The 24,192-nt window shown below is 46.4% G+C and overlaps 1 protein-coding gene and 1 long non-coding RNA gene across 3 annotated transcripts; both read right to left on the reverse strand.

Moving 5' to 3' along the window:
• Positions 1-245: 245 nt before the first annotated feature.
• Positions 246-10,842, reverse strand: ENDOD1 (endonuclease domain containing 1). Of its 2 annotated transcripts, none has more exons than XM_015626198.3 (2): positions 10,146-10,842; positions 246-4,530 (listed from the first exon to the last, which is right to left on the reverse strand). In XM_015626198.3, the coding sequence occupies exons 1-2, from the start codon at positions 10,437-10,439 to the stop codon at positions 3,397-3,399; spliced, it is 1,428 nt and encodes a 475-aa protein (XP_015481684.2). In that variant the 5' UTR covers positions 10,440-10,842; the 3' UTR covers positions 246-3,396. The 2 variants fall into 2 exon arrangements, with proteins under 2 accessions (XP_015481684.2, XP_033371951.1); XM_033516060.1 differs by lacking the exon at positions 10,146-10,842 and adding an exon at positions 7,329-7,698.
• A 38-nt stretch (positions 10,843-10,880) lies between these two features.
• Positions 10,881-24,108, reverse strand: LOC117244703. Its single transcript, XR_004498257.1, has 3 exons — positions 23,094-24,108; positions 13,503-15,021; positions 10,881-10,965 (listed from the first exon to the last, which is right to left on the reverse strand). It is a non-coding gene; the product is annotated as an uncharacterized LOC117244703 (long non-coding RNA).
• Between the last annotated feature and the right edge of the window lie 84 nt (positions 24,109-24,192).

Consider the following 24,192-nt stretch of genomic DNA (forward strand, 5'->3'; position numbering starts at 1 on the left):
CTATGCTTTCAGTGGAGTATAATTATCCCTGTTAGGGAAGGTAAGGAAGTTGTGACAAAGCCAGTCCAGGGAGCAGCACTGCACAAGAGGGAGTTTCTACCTGTGAGCTGTGAAGAGCTGTGCTGCTGTGTTGTGATTTCTGTATGAAAACTGGCTATCATGCTGCACTCCAGCTGCATCTCACAAGAATAAAATAGTCCCCTCTCCTGGCACACACAAGAGTCATATTCACTGCCTGCAACATCTCAGCTTTTACCAATTTATTCTGCAGCTTAATAAATTGAATCTTAGAGTGCTTTGAGAAAGGAAAGTTGTTTAAAAAGCACAAAAGAGCCATTAATATCAGATGTCAAGCTGCTACAAGGAAAAACTGTGCTGCTGGTGTTTTCTTGATTAGTCAGGACACCCTAGGTTGTATTATCTCATTTGCAACTGTGACAGAAAGTGATACCAGCCTCTCTTAGGAATAGTCATTTTATTCTGTTGAAGCCATACGTTTCCAAGGAGAGAGTAAAGCTCAGGAGCCATAAATCATGCCTAGATAAGAAGAATCTCAAACAGTGGGTTTTTTACGGGATGTTGCTCGTTCTGTGATAATTGCTTGATGTTCAAGATTTCCCACTGCCTGCTCAGACATGCATCATAGAAGAGAAATGCCCCATGCCAGTTACTGTTCTTAGCATTTAAAATCTGAGCATGTTAAGACAATTTTAATAATACTGTTGCACATCTGCCCAAATCCAATAGAGCTGCTGCGCCTTAGATTTCAAGGACTGTACACTTGCTGTGAGAAGTCATGGCTGCAGCAGAGACATGCTGGCCCAAGCTAGGAGGAGCAGCAACAGTGGTGGCAAATTGACAATGCAGATCTCCTGAGGTGCCTCAGCTTTGCTGCCTATCAGCACGTGAGCTCCCACATCACTGCATCTGCAGAGCTGCACAGGAGATGCTGCTGGACCTGGGATGCAGGAACTGCCGAGTTCAGGTGCAGGGAAGCTGCTGTGGGTACAGAGCCCCAGGAACTGCGTGGCTGGCTGCTGTGCAGTGCCACACAGTGAAGATGGGTCATAAATAAGGCCACACAGAAGGTGCAAGACAGCTGTGGGAGCAGCTACCCCTTCTCCCCAGTGCTCGGGCTGCACTTGGGAGCTGCTGCCATCACATGTGCCTTCAGAGGCTGCTGGGGATCCTGGGGCCCCTCTCACCCCATCCTAGCATCCCCTAGGGCTTGAGCTGGCTTCTTTCCTGCCTTGGCAGCTGCCACATAGCCCTAGAGGAGTACCAGGATTGAGACAGGGTCTCATGAAGGAGTGGGAAATCAGCTCCACAGCTGTCTTAACAGCAGACCAGGCATGTTTGAGTGCAGACATGCAAAGTTCAGTTAGGAGCAGTGACCTTTCCCCTTGTACCCAGCATTCCTATAGCAAAACACCATAGACTCTACCCAACTACAACTGGCACACAAAAGCTGCCCTTCCTTTTGAGCAAAGCCAGTTCTGCTTGCAGACAGCCTCTCTTTCTCCATAAACCAGTGGTGGCCCATGAAGGGTGAGAAGAGGGAATCATCCTCTCTTTCCACTCATGCCACTGCTTCCCCACTTCGTCACCATCATTGGCATCCCCAGCTTTCCACTTGCATCACTGCTGAACAGCATGCCACCAGGCCAAGGTGTGCTGGGCTGGCACACACATCTGGTTGCATTTAACACAGCTCTAGAGCTAAATAAACAACTCTGTCCCATCATGAACCAGCCAAATCTCCTTTTCCCTCTAAATCCATCCATGCCAGCTCAGCCTTGCTGCAGGATACATGATACAGGGAGGCAAAACTACCATGTTAGTAACTGAGTTTTCTTCAACCCAGGACAGGCCACCACCAACACAGCACTGAGATGGCAGCACCAGCTTTCTCACTCCTGGGACTCATTATGGGATGCTATGGTACATCAGAGATCCACACCAATCTGGCACTGGAGGGAGAGACACAGATGGGTGTGAGAGGAAGCAACCATGTATGAAGGACTCCCAAATGCCTCTTGGAGTCCAGCCAAAGTAAATGCTGCTGAGACAGGAAACCTCCCTCCTGCAGTCAACTGCACCAAGAGATCCAAAGGCCCTTGCTGAGCCAAGCCCTAGGGAAGGACAGCACTCCTGTGCTCTTCTCCAGCAGTGGCAGATGTCTCTGTCCCCCTCATCTAGCTGCAAACACTTGCTGGTCCCCTGCAAAGCCCTGATGTGTGCCCAAGCTCCAGTGTTGCAGATGCTGGGGGACATGGCTCATGCTGGCAGAGGGAAGAAGAGGTGAAGAGCGAGCAAAGAGGATGAGCAGTACAGAAGAGGAGCTGGTTCCACCTCTGGCATTAAGGTGTCTGTGTGTAGGCTCACCAGGTGGGTCTTCAAACAGCAAAACAAGCGCTGCAGCCCAGGATCCCTTCTGCCTCTCCTCCCACCTGACAGTCCATGGTTCCCCCATGCTTCAGGAGCAGTCAGCTCTCAAGGGAGACAAGGCAGGTGGCAACAGATTTGAATCCAAAAGTGTGGCTCCCAGATCTGCTGAGAATTGTGAACAGACAGGAGGGCTTCAGGGCTAAGACACTCATGGGCTTAGAACCTTCAGAGACTACCACATCTTGAAGACTCAGGGTTCAGACCTTAAGTGGTCACCAGACAGGAAGGAAGGGTTGGGGGAAGATGACCTTGGTATGGCTAAGGAAAAATGCTTTCCCATCATGCAAAAAAAAATGGTCAGTGGGTCTTTCCTTGAAGCAAGATCCATGCAATTTCAGATGTCTGGAAAGGCCTGAAGACTATGAGATACACCCAGCTGCATCCCCTCTACCAGTGGGACACCAAAGAAATGAGCAATGCAGCCAACAGCAGGACCTTGCCCCCATTCCACCCTGCTCCCTGCTGTTTTCCAGCCCCAAGTCCTTGCACTCTTGCCTCCTTCTCCTTTCATCAAGTCCCAGTAACCCTCTGTAACTCCTGTCCTCCCCCTAACCACCACCACCTGCTCCTTGGAAGGGATGGGCTTCTGCAGAACTCACTGCCACTGCATACGTCTCAGTGTCATCACAGCCAGAAAGAAATTATCTCGTACCACATTTAGTGTGCATTTTCCAGAAGAAGCATCTTGACACCTGCAAATCACAGAAACTTTGTGGCCTGCACCGATAAAACCCGAACATTTTACAACAGACAGAACTCGAGTTACAGTGGTGGTGGCCCCGAGTGGCATTGCCTTGGGCCTCCTAGTTATTCCCCAGTCAGTTCATTTTTATTAATGTCACTACAATAAATACCAGAATGAAATTGACAGCATTTGGCCACGTATCTTAAAGCATTGCTCCACTCCTCCTTCATTCCATGTATCTGCAGCCTTGGTTTCTGTCCCTATCAGTCATCAGAAGAGCCTTTAGGGACAAACCGTTTGACAATGTGACCAGCTAGGTAATAAAAGCCATGCAGAACTGTGGCTGTGGCATCGATAACCAGCAAGAAGGTGCCCCCAATCCCAGTGGCCATGTCTTTAAGGACAGAGGGAATGGCACAGATGGAGTGGTAAGGGAAAGCAGCAAGGTGAAGGATGAACCCCACGGGGATGCTCAGGATCCTGTAGGTGAGGGACACCACATCTTGAACAATCTGGAGGAAGCCCAGAAATATGTTGATGATGACTCTCCCAACATCATAGGGGATGCTGATGAGCACCATACTGATGGCTTTAAGGTAGGACACGATCCCATTCCACAGGCTGTAGACTCCATCCAGAATTGTACCAACAACTTGCTTTACAATAAGCCACAGAAAATAAAACACAAATTTCACCAGCTCCACAAAGATGTAAATGAGGAGTTCCAGAAGTTTGATGAAAGGGGTAGCAATGATGCCAGCCACTCTTCTCACCCAGCCACTGTCTTTGGTCTCCTGGTTGTTACTTGCTCCTACTTGCTCTCCAGAACGGATCTCACTGACAACTTGCAATACTGCTTCTCTTTTCTCCTGGCTTTGTTTGTTTTCCCCACAGTTGCCCTTGAACAAGTGAACTCCTGGTAGAAGCTGCTTCTCCAGCTCTCTCACCGTGAGGTCTGCCAAGCTGTTTTCATCATTGATTTTTTTCACTAGTCCCAGGGACCATCCCTCTGGAGCATCACAGCAGGCTGCCAGCCAGAGGCTCTCTGGCACTGACACCTTGCCATTAACTTGGACACTGGAAGGAATTGCACCTGCAAGGAGATACAGATGATCCATCTTGGAACAGTGAGGGGTCAGAGCTTGCTCCACTACCTTCCCAATGTCTCTGTGCCAGCTTTTGCTCAGAGCTGGGCTCAGAGGGACAGCGTTCGTGAGTGTGTAAGTGGCCACCTGGAAATCCTCCTCATTAAGCAAACTGGGATTGAGAAGGCCTCTCTCATAGCCAGAGCCCTTGTAGTCTGAGGTCAGGGCTTGATTTGCACCAAGGTTGGCCACAGTGCCACCGATATTAGCTTCATGCACCATCTCATGTAAGTCGTTTTCTGGATCATCTATCTGGAAGAGTAGAGAGAAGAATTACTGCATGCAATTCACCTTCCTAGAAAACAATGTGTAAAATGGGCCTTGATATATACTTTTCATTAGGACTACTAGTACATGCTGTGCCTTGGATTATATCCTTACTTTCCTTGAAGTGCTTCAGAGGAATGCATTCTCTACTTAACTTCTCTGCCAAACACATTGGTTTAGGCTCCAAAGGATATTTGCAACTCTCCAGTCTGGTACACAGCACACCGCAGACTTCAAAATCTCACTAGACATCATATACCAAGCCTCTAACTTTTAATTTGTCCTAGAAAAGATTTTTAAGACCAACTGATGGCTAGATTTAGGGTCATGTTTTCACCTCCTTCTGTGGTGGTAACTGCAAGCCATTTAAGAACTTAACCATGCCACCTTAAGCCCCTCTGAACTATCAAATTCAAGCCATGAGGAAAGAAAATAAACCAAACAAGCCATGGTGGATAAGATGTCTAGAGCAGGCATTTACCTCTCACTACTTATTGTGTAAGAAGCAAGAATGAAGCCAGACATCATGTCAGGTGACCTGAACTACCCCACCTTGAACAGGAGACACAGCAGTGAGCCCCTATGACTATTGCAGGGCTGGTCATCAGTATCCTCCTGTCATTAACAGTCTGAACCTCATCCTTAATGACCACACAGCTCCTGGCATAACACGGGTGAGGGTGCTATCCCCAAAAGTCCTCGATGGAATCTGTGCTACCTGCTTGTGTCTGCGGTTTCCATGCAGTGGAGCCAGAGGTAGCAATTACTGCAGCGGGAATTTGTCCTGGAGCCACACATGAGGGAAGGGGCAGGCGGAGGTGGTAAAGAGCAGTAGGAGGAGAAGCACTAAATGTCAGGGTGTGTTCAGGTCTTTCTCAGGTGACCACAGGTCTGTCTGATCCATAGTTATTCTGACACTGCCTGCAGCCGCTCCAGAGGGCTCTTCCAAATTGTCATTTTGTTCCTCAGATTAGAGGGTGAACATATTGCCAGAAATTCAGGGGTGGCAGACGATCTCTGGCAGTCACTGCCTTCTGTAGTCTCTGCTTCAGAGGGTGTGGCCCTTCACTCCCAGCACTGTGCTGGCCCAATTAAACCTTCTGCCTTTGCCCCTGGCCCATAAATTGTTTACTGCACTATCTAATGTGCACTTTAGAGACATCTATGGCAGACAGTTCATGGTCTACATTGAATCATTGACAGGTCATCCATCCTTGTCTCTTGACCACCCTGCAGTGTACTTGGACAGATATCCAATTACGTCCTTGCAACCTTACACAGAGTTTGCATCCTCTTAGTGCCACATCACCTCCTCACAGTTCCTCACCAGCCTGTGCTGAGAGACAGGATGGAAGGGGCAGTGTCAGCAACTGTCCATCACCCTCACCTGGGAACCAAGCTCTGGCTGGCCTCCTGCATCAGCCAAACCCCTGCAGTCAAGGCGCAGAGCTCCCTCTGCACCAAGCTTGGTCATAGTGCCAAGCTTGGCTATTGCAGAAGGCTGCATCACCCCACCTCCTGCTAAGGAGCTTTCATACTGTTTTGTTTTTTTTAAGCATCTGGTGCTTATTGCTTCAGGACTGGGAGGACCATAGTGACGCCCATGTGCTGATGCACAAGTCAAAGCTTCTTCTAAATGCACTGCTTAAAAAAGACTTATTCTGCTCCCCTTCCTCAGTCACCCCAAAAAACAGGCTGCACTGGCTGATGAAGCCAGACATTTTGCATTCCACAAAAAAATCACTGTCTCTTCCTGCCTCCCTTCCCTTGCCATTCTCCCCTTCCGATGAGATGATGGTGTGTCATGGGACAAGGGATGCACCCAGTGTGTTTAATTGCATGGAAGTGGTGAGGGGGATTGGACATAGCTGTGAGGCTGTGCCCAGGAACTCTCCTCAGTGCTTTGGAGTTTTACATCCTCTCAGATAATCACCCGTCTCACTCCCATGGTGAGTACCGCCATACTACAAGAATACATAGAGCTAAGATTGATCAGCTTTGCCTCCTGGCAGAAACTGACAACCTACACAAAGCAGAATAAACTTAATTTCTCTCTCCCTATGAGCTGCTGCATGCAAACCTTGAGGAGCCTATCAAGAAAATATGTCCCTGGTTACCTGTCCAGGGCAGGCCTTTGCACATACCATTGAGATTATTTGGGTGCAATTAAAAAAGAATATGATAAAAATGCAGCTATGTGCTGTTCATGTGTAAGGCTCTGACATCACCTAATTATGCTTATAATATCTCCTATTATGGTTTGTAATAACTAATGTATACCTGAGATTTTCATGCCTTCTCCAGCTCAGTCCCAAAGGCAGGCCGTCTCGGCACTGCATCTAATCTGTATTGCAAGACACCTTTCATCCCTGCTTCAAAAAGCTTCTGTCTTGTGTCACCCCAAAAACATATCTGTGTCCATGGAGTCAGCCATGAAGCCACCTGTCCAAACAGCTCAGGGCAAAATCCAAGCAGACAGGTAAACTCCTTATCATAGAATGGAGATTTAAAAATAACTTATGTGCCTAAAACCTGTAGGGATGTTAACACATAACAATACTGATGGGTGTCATTAAGTGGAGGGTGCAGTTTCACAGAAGGGACAGAGGCAGAGAGGCATTAAAAGTGTGGCAACACACAGTTATTAGGGCAGGCAACTTCCATTGAGTTTGGTCATTTAACAAGGCAGGACACTGCCCCCCCCACCTTCCCCGCTCTGGTATGTAGGATCCCCAAACTTCAGCTTCCCTCTCCCACTGCTACTTTCTCAGGCACCCTTATACCTTTGATTGCAGTGGAAACGTCTGATCCAGCCTTAGTGTGGGATTCATACCTCAGGGAAGAGGCACACTGCCTCTTATGCTGAAGTTTCTGTAGTGGGACATTCTCGAGTGGCTCTAGAAGAACCTGTTCTCTTGACACTTTACCAAGAGAGATTGCAAGAGCAACTCAGAGGTAGCTGCACTATAGCTGGGCAAGAATCCCACCTTGGTCATCTGCCTGGTGGTAGCCATTAGCCAAATGAAAACACAAGGTCATTCATCCAGCCCCTCATAAATTAGGCTGGAAAAAGCAACTCTGGAGTTTTCCATCTCTGTCTAAGCTACAGAAAGAATCAAACACAGAGATTTTCAGACAACCAAAATGGAATGAGGTAGAAGACACCTAAGTGACTTGCTCTCAATCCCTGGGAATTCTGTAGCAGAGCAGGTTTTCAGACCTTCGCCTGGGGGAGTCCCATCAGTACCCTGCTCATCAGCCTACCCTTCCTGCTCTCTAATTTTTCCCTAATTGCTGAATTAATTCATTGTTTCCAGCTGCCAATCCGCAGCGGGTGGCACTGACATTCCTCACACTTCTCACCCAATTACTGCCTCTCTGCTACATTTGGCACTTGTTTCTCAGGCAGACAATCCTAAGGAAGGAGCAAGATGTTGCCCTCACCACTTACATCATTATCCCCCCAAAAAAGCATATGACAACCTTGAGGCCCTCACTGGAGTGCTGAGAGTGTTTTTATAGTGATTTATTTCCCTTTGTTGTGTGTATCTCCATGTGCAAGCACATGCCATGGTGCAGCTGAGCCAGCTCATACCCAGCTATCCCTATCTTGGCAAGGAAATTACCCAGAAAATTGGTGATACGAGCTCGCTGGGCTATGCTGAAGAGCAGGTGTTGCTAAGGGTTCACTTCAGCAGCCATCTGATCTAGCTTTGGTAGAACATACATAATGGGTGTGGAAGCTCTTCCCCACTCTCTCCTCCAAGTGGCAGTGTCTGAGAGGGCTGTGTGCACTTATTTCTTGAGTTACAGGACTTTTTCATATTCTTGATTTCTTTCCCTTATATATTCTTCTGCTTTTTTTTTTTTTTTTTTTTTTTTTTTGGTCCTAGTACTTTTATGTCTCAGTCAGAGGTTCCTCCAGGGAACTGCAGAGTTGCTAACCCCTGTCTCTGAGACACGTGCATTTCACTAACAGATGAAGGAGGCCCATTAGTATCAAATAAGAACTACTGTCAACCTGTGAGGCTGCTCTGGAGAAGCCAGAGCAAATAAAGGTAGCACCTGCCCTATTATTTCTGAGGCTGCAAAAGGTTTTGGTGGCAGAACACACAAGGTTTGGGACTCTGGAGCGCTGGCAGGAACCAAGACAAGGGGTCAAAAGGGATGGAGCAGGAAGGGCAGAGAAGCCAACTAAAGGGAGGTCTAGGAGAATTGAAGTTACTGGGTGAGGGGGAAGGAGGCTACCCACTGCTCCATGGCAGGAACAGCTTCTGAGCCCACCTATGGAGGTTGGGAGAGCTGGACCACAAGAAGCAGGAGGAGATATGAGGGCTTGAGGTGATGAAGGGTGTCACTGGCCAAGGCAAATGGGAAAGGATCTCATCTCTGCTGCTTTACCTTGCTGCTTCCAAGGCACTGACCAAAGATTCTTGCCAGCCTAGGTCCCCTTTACGCTTTAAATATTTGCCACCCTCCCAACAACTCAGTAATGACAATCTGCAAAAAGTTTCCTCTGTTTTAAAAGGGCAAGCTCCCACAGCTTGCCTATGAAGTGCAAGGAGCTCAGATCAAAAGGCCCTTAGAAATTCCTGTAACTCAAAACACAGCCCAGAGAGCCAGAACACAGTCCAGGCTGAAGATAACTACTTAATATCTCCTGTCTTCAATGCCTGTGGCCTTGTGGCCTTAGTATCTCATCACCACACACGAGAAAATAAGCACAGCATTCTCCTGGCGGAGGGGTGAGCTCTGATTGTGGCAATATCCAGTGGCTGAGGGCCACACTCCTAACACACTGCTCTGAAACTGCAGCCATTCCTGCCCTATAAAAGCACCCTTGCACACTGAACATCTTCCCTGAGCTCAAATGGGGTAGCCTAATGTTGCTACAATATTCCTTATTATCACTGCTGAAAAACCTGAAGCATTGGGGTGGAAAAAAGGAGAGTTAAAGGATTTCCTTTAAATTGGACAGCCTGAAGGCCTTGCTTAAACATGCCTAGTGTCAGGGGAGACAAAAACCACTGAGGCTCTGGCAAAATTCATTTTATACTGCATACTTCTGACCTGACTGAAGCCTGCACGCCCCAGGATACAGCAACACATTTTCCTACCTCAGTCTACAGCACTGGGACACACTGAAAAGCTGCAGCATCAACTTGGTGAACCACAAATGGATGCTTTATCTCTGCCCAGTGAAGCTAAAGAACCCCTATCAACACTGTGATCATACTGGCAAGAACAAACTTGAACTTGACACTGCGATGTTTAACCCACCAGCAGTGCTCCCTGCCCACAAGAGCTGGCTGGGCAGGACAAACACATCACTGGTGTCAGAAAGGGCTTTCCTCTCCCCTGGCACTGCACGTTCGTGCATCAGCCTCTCCGTTTTCATTATAAGCTCCCTGGGACAAGAAACTATTTGTTTGCTCAGTTCCAAGCACAAAAATAGGTTCTGCTCATGCTAAATTCATACCAAAAGAAGTTCAACAAGCAGAGTTCCTGCCTCCTTTGCCAAAATTCTAGCCCCAGCTTCGCCCCAGAAGAAATGTTCTCCAGGAACAAGTTGCTTTACAGCAAAGGAAAAGCTGCCTTACCTGCGGTTCAACCAGCCAGTTCTCCTCCTCACTTTGAGCTGGCTTTGTAAACTTAAAAGCTGAATAAAGAGGGATTTTGTCCTTAGTACTGTAGAGGGTTGCAAAGCGTGGCTCTTTGTTGTACTGCTGACAGATTTTCACATGGAACGGCTCCGTAAATCCTTCGGGTGGGACTTGTCCAGGGAAGAACACGTTACACTCGGCAAAACCAGTTTCATCCTCTCTAACAACTCTGCCCTGGGAAAAGCCTGGGAAAACTGAGATGCAAAGCAAGAATACAATTGACGTCTTCATGGTCCACTCCCTGGAGCCGAGGGAAGCCCCGTCTGCCTCCGCTGGGTACGGCAAAGTACCTACACTCAGAGTCCATGCAGCAGCGAAGCCAGAAAGCGCCTGGAATTCGGGTGTAGCGTGCGAGGGAAATGAAATACGAAACCACAGCCGATCCCTTCGGGGAGGCAGCGCGATCTGCAGGCAGCACGTTGCTCGTCGGAAAGCGAACGTGCGCCAGGCTGCTCTGACACACGCTGCGGACGCCACTGCCCGCAGGAGATGATGCCAAGCAACCTGAAATCATCCGGCCTCGCTGGGAAGAGGAGGAGGGACGCCTATGGCAGCGGCAGGGCTGGAGCAGAGCAGCACCGGCTGTCCAGGCTGGGGCTCAGCGCCGGCGGGGGTGTGGTGTGCTGCATTGCAGCAGTCCCCGGCAGGAATTTTGGCTGACACAGCCAGAAATGTTCCTGAGGCTGTCAAAGGGGATGCTGCAAAGTCAGATTCACCACCCCAAAGAAGGTATTAGCTGTCCTCTCCAGCTGTGAGCCTGGCCAAAGGAGAAGGAGAGAAAGAGAGGTGGCAACACTGGAGCTGCTGGGAGCCCCCTTTGTCGCTTTTTGGGGTGTCTGTCATCACTACTGCTGCCAGCCACATGCTGCTTAGGTGCTTGGGAATGGCATTCACCTCTCATCTCTCCTGACACTGTATGGGGAATTCAAAACCCTCCAGGATCACCTCATCTTGGGAGACCCTTTCTCAGAAGAGATTAACAACAGGCAGAAGGATGAACACCCTCGGATCACATACCCCTAATCAGCACCCACCACGGGACATTTTGGCCAAACCTGTGGAACTGGCAAAAAAAAAGGAAACGAAGCTGCTCCTTTGAGTTTATGTTCAGCAGAAAAACCATTAACCCAATAAACAGCTGCCTATGATACCTTGGCTACTGCTGGGAAAAACAGTATTCCTTTAATGACTGGGAAAATTAGTGTTTTCAAAATAGTGGAGATGGAAAGGAGATTGCAGACCAGTACCTTGGAGTTAAGAAAAGGCAGCATTTTCCCACCCAAAAGTGAGATGTAATCATCTGTGTTGCCAACAATTTTTAAAAATCCTAGATGCGAATAGGGCACAAGTCCCTTTTATAATACAATTTCCAAGCAAAAAACCTCCCAAGTGCTATCATCCCACAAGTACTTTGCAGACATGGTAGGATTATGTCCATTTTGAAAATTATGAAGTGGGACAGTGAGTGGTTAAAGTGCCTGCCCAAAGTCAGAGAAGGAGTCTATGAAAGGCTAAAAATAGACTGCACTGTATGACTATCATTCTTCTACTCAGGGATGACTTCTGGAAGTATCAAGACAAGGAAATACGTCAGCACCTCTTGGTGTGGTGATACCAGCTAGGGGAGACAGAGGCAGGCTGGACAGGCTGGGGAACAACAGGAAATGCAGTAAGTGGACTTGGGGTTGGTCCAGGCAGACGACTGGTCACCCAGTCCTGCCAGAAAGAGTTAGTCATGTTCAGGAAAGGTGATGGAAAGGAAAACACATACATAAAATTTCATTTTCCTGGATGTAAAAAGGCTCCTGGAAAATCAAGAACTGAAACTGAACCTTTGCTGTTAGGTGCTTTTCTGATCCCAGACTTGTGATTATCTGGGCAGCAGAAGAAAATATTTTCATAAGCACGGTAAGCCCTGCTACTCAGGCAAAGCTAGGTCGGACAATGAATTTAAACACTCCATTTCATGGCTGACATGAATTACCTCAGGATGGGCATGGTCCTAATACAATGAAAAGGCAGCATGAGGTGTCTCAAGATGTGCATGACAGCAGGCACTAGCACGCTAAATAGATCAATGATTTCCACCAGGAAACATCCTGCCTCTGTCCTGGACCTGTGAATCAACTTCCTGCCTCAAAGCGGCACCTCTGTCTCATCAGATGTACAGCCCCAAGTTGTCTTCTGAGCCTCAAGGGCTTTTATGGGCTTTTGGGAAACTCTGAGGAGTTCTTTCAGGGTGTGAGGCTGGGGTCTGTCTGCCAATTTAGCTCTGCATGTACCAGCAAACAGATAAACCTGACTCATTCTGAAAAGCAGGAGCTTCAGATTCTCACCTCCCATGAGGAGTATCAGTTGAAAGTCAGCACAGAGTCAACTTCTCTGCTCCCAGTTTGATTTTCTGTCCAAGCAAGGTACCTTTCCAGTTTCTATCTAATTTAGTATAGCTGTTGTGGCCCTTGAACACAGAGCTGTGTATTTTTTTCTCTTGCTAACATCACTATTACTAAAGGGACTAGTGTCATCATCATGCTGTGGCACTCACCATGCTGAAAAGATGAAAACAAAAGGACAGCTCTACCCAGGGAAGGTTACCTCCTCAGCCAAGGGACCACAGACAGAGGACTCAAACAGAGTGAGATAGAGTTGGCCAGAGGTTTTGATGACTCGGTGCTGCAGTAGCTGTCTGCTATCAGATGCTTTTACAGGCATCACAGGGAGTGATGCCCATAGGCAGTGATAGGGAGTGATGCCTACAGGGTCTAACGCCAAAAGGAGTATTAAGATCAGATTCAAAACAGCCCTAAGGCTGTTGATGTGAGCAGAAGGGCTCTGACAAAATACACATTGGGTTGGCAATGGGCAGTGTGAGCTGGTGGTGTCAGCATGAACTGTGCCAGCTGTGTGGCCTCACGGGACCTGGGGCTGCCTTCTCCAAACCCATCAAGGGGTGACAGTGCAATAAGCTGAGCAGTGTCAACAGTGCGGGCAAGAACCTGATGTTTCATATGATGGAGCAGAGGGAACCTAGGGAGGATGCAGAGTGATGTGGTCAAAGGGACACATGAGAAAAGTGATCACAGAATCACAGAATATCCCAAGTTGGAAGAGACACACAAGGATCATCAAGTCCAACTCCTGGCCCTGCACAGGACATCCCCAAGAATCACACCATGTGCCCAAGAGTGTTGTCCAAACTCAAACTCTGTCAGGCAGTTGCTGTGACCACTGCTCTGGGGAGCCTGTTGCAGTGCCCAGCCACCTGACACCCAACCTAAACCTCCCCTGACTCACCTTCAGGCCATTCCCTTGGGTTCTATCAATGGTCACCACAGAGAAGTGCCTGCTCCTCCACTTCCCCCCATGAGGAAGCTGATCACTCAGTGGCAGGCAGAGGTGTGTGGGAGACAGGAGAGGCTGTAGACAACAAACTGCACAGACACAAGAGTTTGCAAGCCATGACAGAGGTAAAGCATATTGAGGAAAATTAAGAGAGGTTGGAGAGAAGGAAGGGCAAGAAAAGAGGTAAGGACCCAGAATATGGTATTGAGCAGCAGGAAAAGGAAGATACTAGGCAAAAATTAGAGTTGAGGAGGATCTGCATTCCTTAAAATCTGGGGTGCTAAGAAAAGGTGAAGAAGGAAAATAAATGGAAATAGGTGTGAGGAAACTCAGGAGGCAGGTTGTGTCAGGTCAAGTGATATGATGAGAGAAATCTGAGGAAAGTCTCTTGTGATAAGAAAATGAGTTGAAAATACAAAGAGGAATAGGGGGAAAGGAGAATGAAAGGTTTACTTCCATCTTCATTGACCTGACATAGATGATCGATCCTCCTGTTCTCCGAGGGTCACAAGCATCAAAAACAATGCCTCAAAAGGAGGAATACCTCCCTGCAAAACAACCTGAAAAGCATGTCAGCATCCAAACTCCCTAGCCATTAAGAAGCTGCCAGACTTGTCTGTCTGCTTTCCCACACTGCTTCTCCAGCCCTGTCTCTGTTAACACGACTGACACTGGATTTGCTACAAATAGAAAATCTATCCCCTCACATGCTTGACCCCTCTAGCCTAATCTTTCAAAATATTCTTGACTCCAAATATTTTTCCAGGCTCAATCTCCAGCCTCCTCTCATGGCCCCTGTGAGACTTTAGTGTTGTATGTGACTGTTTCTTTCTCCTAAGAAAAGGAAGAAGATAGTGTCACCAAGGACAAGTACTCTCATGAGAAAGACACCATTTCTTTCAGTAGGCATACCAAGCTTGGACTTGGAGCACAACACTGCCAGCAGACATGCCATGGCATGTCAGAGAGCACATCTGCCTCCTCACTGTCTCATGGGGAAACAGTCTCTTTTTAAAATCAGTTGAAAAACTTGCTCTGGGAAGGGAGCCCAGTGCTGAGCTACAGGGAAAAGCAAGAGTGAAACAATTTTCCTATTGTAACTAAGAGATTCAAGGGCAAGGGGAGGGGGTGGGCAGAAAGACAACAAACTCTTTAGGGAAGAGCTTGAAAACACATTTTTGGGATTTTGATTCCCACCTAAAGTGAGGTTTTGATGCCAATCTCTGCTGCCTCTTGTCTTCACACCTTCCCCACAGTGCTGGTGAGGAATGGCCCTCCACTGGCAGTGCTGCTTTGTTGCTCAGCTGTACCATGACGCTCACTAGCAAGGGTGGCCTGACAGAGATCATGAATTGCCTCAGACTGCCAGGGATGCTGATCTGGCTCCTCTGCTTCTTCACTTGCATTTTCTCCTGTCCAGACTCAGTGTCCACCCACAGCAGACAGTGGATGCCCTGAAGTCGTGTCACAGCTGAAATCAGAAGAGAAAAAAAGCATGAAGTTTTAAACAAAGAATTACAGTGGACATTGTCCATGGTGTACAATCGGAGGAACAGGGTGGCAACTGGGAAGAGAGAAGCACCCAAGCTGATCTATGGATGGAAACACCATTAGGACAGAGACATATTCTCATTTTGTACAAAAACTGCACAGTGGAAATCTGACAGGCACCTTTTAAACCATGAAGTATAAATGCTTTGCATAAATACTGAATAAAATTAATAAAATCCAAATGCTCCTTCCTTTGGCCTTTTATCACCCAAGAGATCCCAGTTAATCTTCAGACTGTTTAAAAGAAGCACAGTGACAATCCCATGCTAGACAGCAAAAGCAGGATGGATATAGAGTAGCAGTATAAGGCAATGTTTTTAAGGCTTCCAAACTACCACAATAGTGTAAAAGATTATCTGTCAAAATGAGCTATTTAGAAATGTGCTGAAAGCTCCAGTACTTCCATTCTTTAAATTAGGAGGTGCTTTTTAACATGGTAACAACTTAAAAAAAAAAAGAAAAAAAAAAAAAAAAAAAAAAAGAGTTGATGTTTCAACCGTGCCTTTGTTTTACAGACTGTCAGTTAGTCAGAGCCACAACAGTTCTTACACACCTTAAATCTGTTTTGGACAGGGAAGTTATCCACTTACATGCTTTTCTTCTGGGTATTAATTTTGAATTTTTTGTATTTGTTTTATTTTATATTTTCAAAAGTGTGGAGTGATTCAGTCAATGCTGAGAGCTTGCCATGCTACAAGCTGCCCAAAACAAGGCATGAGACAGCTCCTGACAGTCTGCATTGACAAAAGACTGGTGAGTGGGAAGAAAATTAGAGGTACAGGCTTGTTAGGCTTGCATCATCTTCAGAAGAGGGAAGGAGAAAGCCATAAACCTTGAGAAAGCTAAACCTGCTGGCGGGATCCAGAACCTCTAATCAAGAAGCAAGATAGTAGCCACACCCAGGACTGCCTGTCTCCAGGAACACCACTGTGTTTTGGAACCAATGAGTAGTAGGAGTGAGATGTTCTGCATTAAAGGTTTGGCCAGACCTAATAGATGGATATGAGGTTCCAGCTGCTCCCCAGCTCCAGAGCCCTCTGTGCCACTCAGATTAGCAGTGGAGATCCCCTATGGAGCCCTGTCATCCCAACAAAGTAGAGAGGCAGGCACCAAAAGGTTCTGACTTGCATCATCCTACCTGGCCAGGCGAGGACGAAATGTCATCTTCCAGATGTGCCTCTGTGTCTGCACCAGTTTTAAAGTGAACCCAGGATGTCCACAGCTGGTCAGACAAAACTCAGGCAGGATCTAATGTTTTCCTGCCACCACAGAGACTTAGCCCATGAAAAATAAAGTGTGTTGGCTGTGCAAGAGAAGAGTGAGCAGCTCTTTCTCCATTCTCATTTCAAGCCTTGGCTTGCTACTGAAATACATATTGCAATTGCTCTAGGCATAAATGTAACATCTTATTTTCCACATGTGTTGCTTCTTGGCCAGTACTGCCTAGGGAAAAATTCATATGTGAAAAACACAATCATCAGTCCCAGGATCCTGTCACTACCATGTGTATAGGGCTCACATTCTGCCCTTAGACGTCACAGAATAGCATTGGTGCGTGACAGTCAGGACAGGGTATTTCCTCTAAAATAATAAAGCAGGAGTGCTTATAGTCACACTGACAGCAGGGTGGAAGGAAGTACTGGCCTCAAATTAGACCTCTAAACAAACAGGTGGCTGTTGGGATTGCAGGTTAAATTACAAGTGCAAAACCCAAAACCCCTGAGGAAAGGTAACTTTGTCTCTCTCTCAAGCTCAGTTCAGCATCTAGGAAGTTGACGTTTAGATCTCATCAGGAGGCAGAAGAGGTTTGGCCTCAACTGTCTCATGCCTGTAAGAGCCAGTGACAGGAGCCACTGTTCTGCTGCCCTGGGCTGCTTGCCACTGAATTTTGCACAAATGGTCAGAAAGAGAATCACCTTCTGCCCTTTAATTCTGTAATGAAAAAACAAGAGTCTTGCTGTCCAGCCTGGACCACTCTGCTTACGGTCCCTCTGGGCAGCAGCCCCTGTGCCTGTGCCAAGACATGGTGCTCTGAGTCTCCTCAGTGCAGCAGCCAAAGGAACCCAGAACTCCTTAGAGAGCACCACAGCCTTCTAACCTCCCTCCAGCATAAGGCCTGCATAAACATTCCATGTGTTCCTAATTGAGCATCCTTACACCTGATGGGAAGTGCTTTTAAGTCTACCAAGCATAGACTACAGAGCTCATAGCTGTTAAAGGCTGCAGGAGCTGGAGTTGGTGGAGTAGGCAGGCTCCAGCACAGTGAAAACTTGAAGGGGGGGAGAGATGTAAATAGTAAGGCACATTCATCACACGCCAAACATTCCTATGCAAGCCCTACCCCCACAGGCACCAGCTCTATTGATGTTCCCTCTACAGCTACTCATGAACTGCTGTGCTCTGGTGGGTGGGACTCCCCACCAGTGGGATGCAGCACCTTGTGCAGGACCAGGACTCCTCCCTCTATTCCTGCTTAAATTTTTACCTCCAAGGATAGCAAAGCCAGGTTATTAGGGTCACAGTAAGATAGTACTGGATAGGAGCAATGAGGTCAGGCTGCTCAATGTGCGTGTTTTTGCAGGGACAAACATGAGATGTGGCTGCTTTCACCATTCTCATGACAGGCAACTGGACAAGGAGAACAGGAAAAGGGAGGGAAATGCAAAGCTTGGATGCAATTACTAATCCTCAATAGCAATGATACAGAAATGGGCAGTGTCTTGCCAAGATGAGGCACATCTGCAGAGGCGTTTGCAGCACACACACCTTCTTGGTGTGCCCCAAGTCTTCAGGAAAGCATGCAATGCCCCATTCAAAAGGCCTCCTCCACACCCACAGTGGAGCTCCATGTCATGTCATGCCAGTCCATGTTCAGCTGAAGGAACCAGCCACAGGAATCCTGAATCAACCAATTTTTCTAATTGTGTTTTTATACTTCTAACCAGCATTAACCACTTAAACTTCAACTGAATCTCCCCTGACCTTCTGCACAAATCACAGAACAGAGATTAAAACCCCGGAAGGGAACAAATTTTGCCAGACTGGTCCCCTAGCTAGTGGCAGTGGTAGGAAGAAAATAAGTTTGCTGAGTGCAAGCCCTCTGCACTGACATAGTTCCACAAAAGCAAAAGGCTCCCTTAAGGCCTCAGCATCTAAAATACTGTGAATTTGCAATCAAGAACTAAAAGAAAAACAACCTGGTTGATCCCACGTGTGGGGATTTCATTGTTTTTCAAGCTCTTGTTCTTTGTTTCCATCTGAATCAGAATTAACTCACTTCTGCCCATGTCTGAAAGAAACAATCTGGCTGGTTAAAACTCTTCCAAAGCCCAAGCGGCCTCATTACTGGGCAAACCCTTTGCACAGTGTGCTAGTTCAGTAAATAAAGGATAACTAAGGATAACAAAAGGTTATACAGTGGTTAAGAGAACTCACTGCTGGCTGATACCATATAAAATCCTCTTAGGCAGGAATACATGTTATATTCATGTGGAATCTTTGTAGGTAGCAGAAACTGATCCTATGGGTGACTTTCTTATCAATAGGTTTGAGGACTGTACTACTGAGATGTTGCTGGAAAGGAACCTGAATTGTGTTTTAACTTGGTCAGGATGACATACAGCTGTTTTACTTTTCTTATGAACTCTTCCTTGTATTCCTGGTTTAGAGACTGGAAATAAATTAGGATATTCTGTGCTTCCACTCTGGGTTCTCTATTCCTTAGAGCCATATTTACAAAAAGTACTTACCTGCATCTTGAAGGTTTCAGTAACTGAAATTTTAAATCCAGAAGGATCTCTTAAATCTGAAGGACCTCATCTTTGGAACATAACTACTTACATAGTTTTACCTTGTAAACTCCACATCTTCTGCTTGCCTTTGTAAATTACTAATGAAATATGGAGCAGGATTTTCTGGGATTTCTCAAGCGAGGAATCACCTCCCAAAGGAACCTGTCACTCTCCACTGAACAGATAAAGGGCCCTAAAGATTTGCCTAGACTAGACACCTCACTTACCTGGAGCTGTATGAGAATAATCCTGAAGCTAAGGGAGAGATGCATGTAAATTGGGGACTGATTCAGACAGAAAATAATGATAAAGCATTAAAACATTAAAAAACTTACAGAGAAATATGTGTACCACCTCCTGATGTTATTGTTAAAATTATAGCTGCAGCTGACTCTTGCAGAGACAAGATCATCTCCACCCTGCCTAACAAACTCACTTGTGGAATACTTCACTGGTTTCTTTATTCCACATCTACATAAAGAGGGAGGTAAAGTGAACTGCTCTAAAGCCAGAGCCACTGCGGTACGTGGACAGCCAGCCCTTCTCTCCATATAACACGGGTTTTCAAAATCTGGGCACCATGCTGCTGAGACTCCTCCCAGCCAGACTGAGTCACAGTCAGCCAGCATTAAGGAAAGGATAAAATTAGCTTGGCTATTAGAAATGTTTGGTTAATAAATAAAACAGTAGGACAGTTTTGCTTAACAGTGGATGCAGCCATAGACAGAGGTATGTCCTGGCTGCTTGCCTGGATGTAAATAGTGCATGGCTAAAATTATTTGTTTTGTCCAAGCTCAAAAAAAATCCCTTCAGCCGAAACAAGAGAGCTTCCAAGACTGAGTCCAGGAAGCATGAGCTGTGTGTGTCTTGGGGCGCCACTCCTTCCTGCAGCACCCTCCCTTCCCCAACTCCCTGAGTGCCTTTTGGCTGACATCACATCTCATGTTGGAAAAGCACTGGGATCTCAGCTGAGAGCTGAGCATAAGTGGAAGCAAACAGAGAAGGACACAATTAACATAAGATGTATTCAAAACCAGTGTGTTGGACCTGCAGCACTGGTCTAGCTCGTTTAATGGCTGGCTGAGGAACCACAGTCTGCAGTGCCGGATGTCATCGCTGCCTCAAGGAGGATCCAGATCAGCTACTCATCCTGAGTCTTTTCTTCCAGGGAATTCCTACTCATTCCTGGGATTTTCTATTGGTGAATAGGTCACAATCTGTCTCTGTTGCTGCAAAGCAAGAGTTTGCAGCTGCTAAATACACCCATGACTGGAGTACTGAAGGCACACAAATCCCAGCAGGGAATGGAATGGAGCACAGAAGCAGAAAGTTGGAGAGACGGTGCAGTGGGAAGTGTCAGGGCAGAGGTTATGGGCTGGAATGACTCTGAGAGCAAAGAGAAGCAGCAGTAAATGGCATTTACTGTCCCATGGCAGGCAGCAGGGAAGGTATGATGGAAAGCAAAAGAACACAAGATGGCCTCATCAGAAAGCAGCCCCTGCTGACTCACTGGTTGAGTCACAGCCTTGCCCAGCTTCTATTCTTCTTCCAATCAAGGAAACAGCAACTTCCCACAAACTTCTTTTAAGGCTGGTTTGAATGCTGAGCATTCCTGCACCAAGTTTCCACTCTTGACAATCCCCTGCACCCTTCTATATCTGTTTCCCAGCAGAAAGCACAATCCTTCAAAGCACTCGGTGTCCTGAGGGAGGAAATGGCGCTGTGGCCGCTCCAAAGCAAACACAGGATTTACAATTTACTGCTGATCAGCCGTGCAAGCTGTACTTCAGATGACCAAAGACAGGTTCTCGCAAGAAAGGGGAGGCAAGGGGAAAATTCAAGCTGGGAGATTTCCATTCTGGCACTGAATCTCTGCCCTGCTGGGGAAAATGCTCACCTTCAGAGGACTGCTTTGAAAGAGGAGATTGCACATTGTCCTGCTGTACTTTAAGGGTGGGAAGAAGACAGCATACAGTGGGAGATATGAAAATTCAGGAATTACAATTGCTATGAGAAAATTCCTTTCTGGATTCAGAAAAAAAATCAGTGAAAACGAGTAAATAAGAGTAATGTTAGAGATGGAAGAAAGGGGAACCAAAATCCAAAGAATATACATTGAAAGATTTCAATAACAGAAAAATTACACGGGAAACAGGAAAAAATCCCTACACTGGCAAGGCTAAAAGGGAGCTTTTAAAGTCCACTAGAAACATAAGCAATCTTCATAACACTACAGGCCAAGAAGTAGATGAGAAAAACATAAACAAGGCTCAAAAAAGGCACAAGGTTTTTAGAAATGTTTTTGTTCTCGTTCAGGACACACCTTTTGCAGTCTTGCCATGATCTCAGAGAAGGATCAGTACTTTGGTGAGACCTACATCCTAAAGAACTGGGATAACCAAAGAATGTTGGTTTCCTGGTGTGATCCACAAGCAAATACAAAATTGCACTGAGAATGTGTACAGGTGCCATAAAGGATTTTGGACACTAAGAGGAGATACCAGTGACACCAGCAAAGGGTTTATTTTTAAGACCAATGTCTGTAACACAACCAAATATGTTTATTTGTTTCAACTCAAAGGCTGCATGGAATTTTCTAATCCAGAAAATGACAACCCTGAGGATTCAAGAGTCACCATGGACATGTACCTGGATTCAAGTCCCCAGTGCAGTGGTGTGGGTAAAAAGGCCAGTGTGATCCCCAGATAAACAACCATGTAGAAAGCTGTGGGAGGAAAGTGGTTGTACCTGTCTAGTTCATATTGATGGAGCTGATGCTGAAACAGTTTTATATTTTTGTTGCTGACAGATAGAGAGCAAGAAAAAGTCCTCAACTAGTTGGTGTGAGGAAGAAAACAATCCCAAGACTGGAACAGTCAGCTGCTTACTTTATCCAAAGGCAGCAGCAAGACTAGATTACAAAGCATAAATACCTAGTGAGAACACAGGCTTTTAAAATTACCAGAAAGTAATTCTGTTTCCATGGCTGGAAACATAGATAACTGAAATTAAAAATAAGGTACAGTTTTAAACTGTGAGGATAATTAATCACTGGAGGAAATGATCAAGGGAAGTGGTGACTTCTGCTTTTCACATTTTCCATGCAGCACACAATACCTTCCTAAGGGTTGCCACAGCCAAATTGCTCAGCAAAGAGCAGCCATGGGAAGGGGGAAGATCTGGGGTTTTGTTATTGTCTGCTTGTTTACACTATCTGATGACATTACAATGCATAATCCAGGAACACATCAATTGACACTTGCCACCTTTATCACTGAATTTGAGTGGTGTCCCTTTCTACATCCCTGCACTTTGGCAGATCTGTAATCCCTTCCCTTGTGCTTGGCTAGTCAAAAACATATGGAAAATGTCCCTACATGTCAAAGCCTGCCTATTGGGGCAATAATTCTCCCATGCATGGTGAGCTCTGCTTGGGAAAGAGCTCTGTGAAGTGACCCAGAGGGACTGAGAAGCTGATGGTGATATTGCTGAGTGCGGACATGCTCTGAGAATAATTACAGGATGAAGGCTCTCTGAGCACCTGAGCCGGGGAATAGACCAGCTATTATTGTTAGGCCCTGGGGACAAGATGGTGCTAAACTTCTTACTCCTAAACTAAATCCAAACAATTTCAAGATTGGGAAAAACTCTGTATATTTAGAGATTTTTAAACCCAGAAGTTGCAGACCTGCAAAGGTCAAGAAAACTTCAAGAGAACTGAGTTCGTATTTTTAGGAGTCTGGGCTCTGGCACCTCCACTTCACCAATATCCTTCTTTAGTGCCTGAGTCTTCTAAGGAAACCAAGCCCTTGACCATAAAACACATCTTTACATTGATACACACAATCTGGGGGAAGGGAAGCTCCCTGGGGAACAATTTTGGCCAAAGACACAAAACCATTCCTTTACTATTTGAATAATTTTCCAACCTGTTCAAAGCAGGGACTGTGCTAGTTTTTTAACACACTAAGGAATGCTCTGACCCAAGAGCAAGAGAGATCCCTTCAGCTCTTGAGGTGTTTAATCAAGACTTGGTACCTTCTGCCAGATGGATATTACAACTGAAAGGTAGGCACTGCCTTCAGGATATGTTACTGAGCAAAACACAGCATTCTGCTGCACCACGACAGCCAAATTAGCATAACAGACAGTGCCTCTTGATTTAAAATCCACAGATTTGCAATCTAGGAATAACACCCACCATCACAGAATGATGCACTCAGTTCAGGCTGCTGTGATCTGAACACCAAATTCGCGAAGCCAAACTTCTCTGCAAGGTTTGATCTTGAGTTTAAAGTGTCTGTAGTGGAAGAAATGATAAACACATTTCACAGGGTGCCGATAGAGGCTTGCAGATGACAAAGTGCAATGCTAGATACTTGGTTACTGACAGGTGTAGCTCTTAGGAGGCGAGACAGTAATTACTGTCACTATCCAACTTCAGAGGGAAGCTTAACTTGCCTATAATAATTGGCTTCTTCCCATACTAAAGGCCCCTTTCTTCCAAGTGCTTTCTCTGACAGCTCATTGATGCAGAGGGTGCAATTTCCATTGTTGCTGTGGCTCCCCGGCTAGCAATATCTGTGGGACCTCTTGTGGGCTGTCTTCTAAATTGCATCTTGGGTGACGGGCACTCAGGAAAATGCTTCCTTGCGTTAATTTGTAGATACATCAGAGAGCCTTTTACCTCACATGCCTTAGTGTGGATTCGCAGAAGCTTGATAATAAAAATATATCTAAAAGGAGCAATAAATGCAAGGAAGGAGCTGCATTTTAAGAGGGGGAATTGAATTCCTTAGTGATCGTCGTTCATGCTTTGGCTTCTTTACATAGACAGCAATAATTACAGAATTACAGAACGGTTTGGGTTGAAGGGGCCTTAAAGAGCACCTAGTTCTAACCCTGTCATGAGCAGGGACATCTTGCACTAGATCGAACTGCTCAAAGCCCCGTCCGGCCTGGGCCTGGACGCTTCCAGGGACGGAGCATCCTCAGCTCCTCTGTGCGCCCTGCTCCAGTGCCTCAACACTGTCACAAGAAAAAATGTCTTCCTTACAGCCGATATAAATCTATTGTATGGACACCTACACCATGTAAAGGACTTCTCTACAAGGAGGGCAAGGATAAATCAGACGTGTCTTGCTACCCTTTAGTCAGGCCGATGTTCCTAACACACTCCCCCCCGAATAAAGAGAATGCCTGAAGTATTCCCTTTCCCTCCGCCCGCCATTGTTTCTATCCTCCCCTGTATCTCTCCAAGGCTCCCAACCCTCCCTCCTTAAGCCCACCCCTCGCTGCCC

This window comes from Parus major, chromosome 1, assembly GCF_001522545.3.
Source record: "Parus major isolate Abel chromosome 1, Parus_major1.1, whole genome shotgun sequence".
NCBI classification, from domain to species: domain Eukaryota; kingdom Metazoa; phylum Chordata; class Aves; order Passeriformes; family Paridae; genus Parus; species Parus major.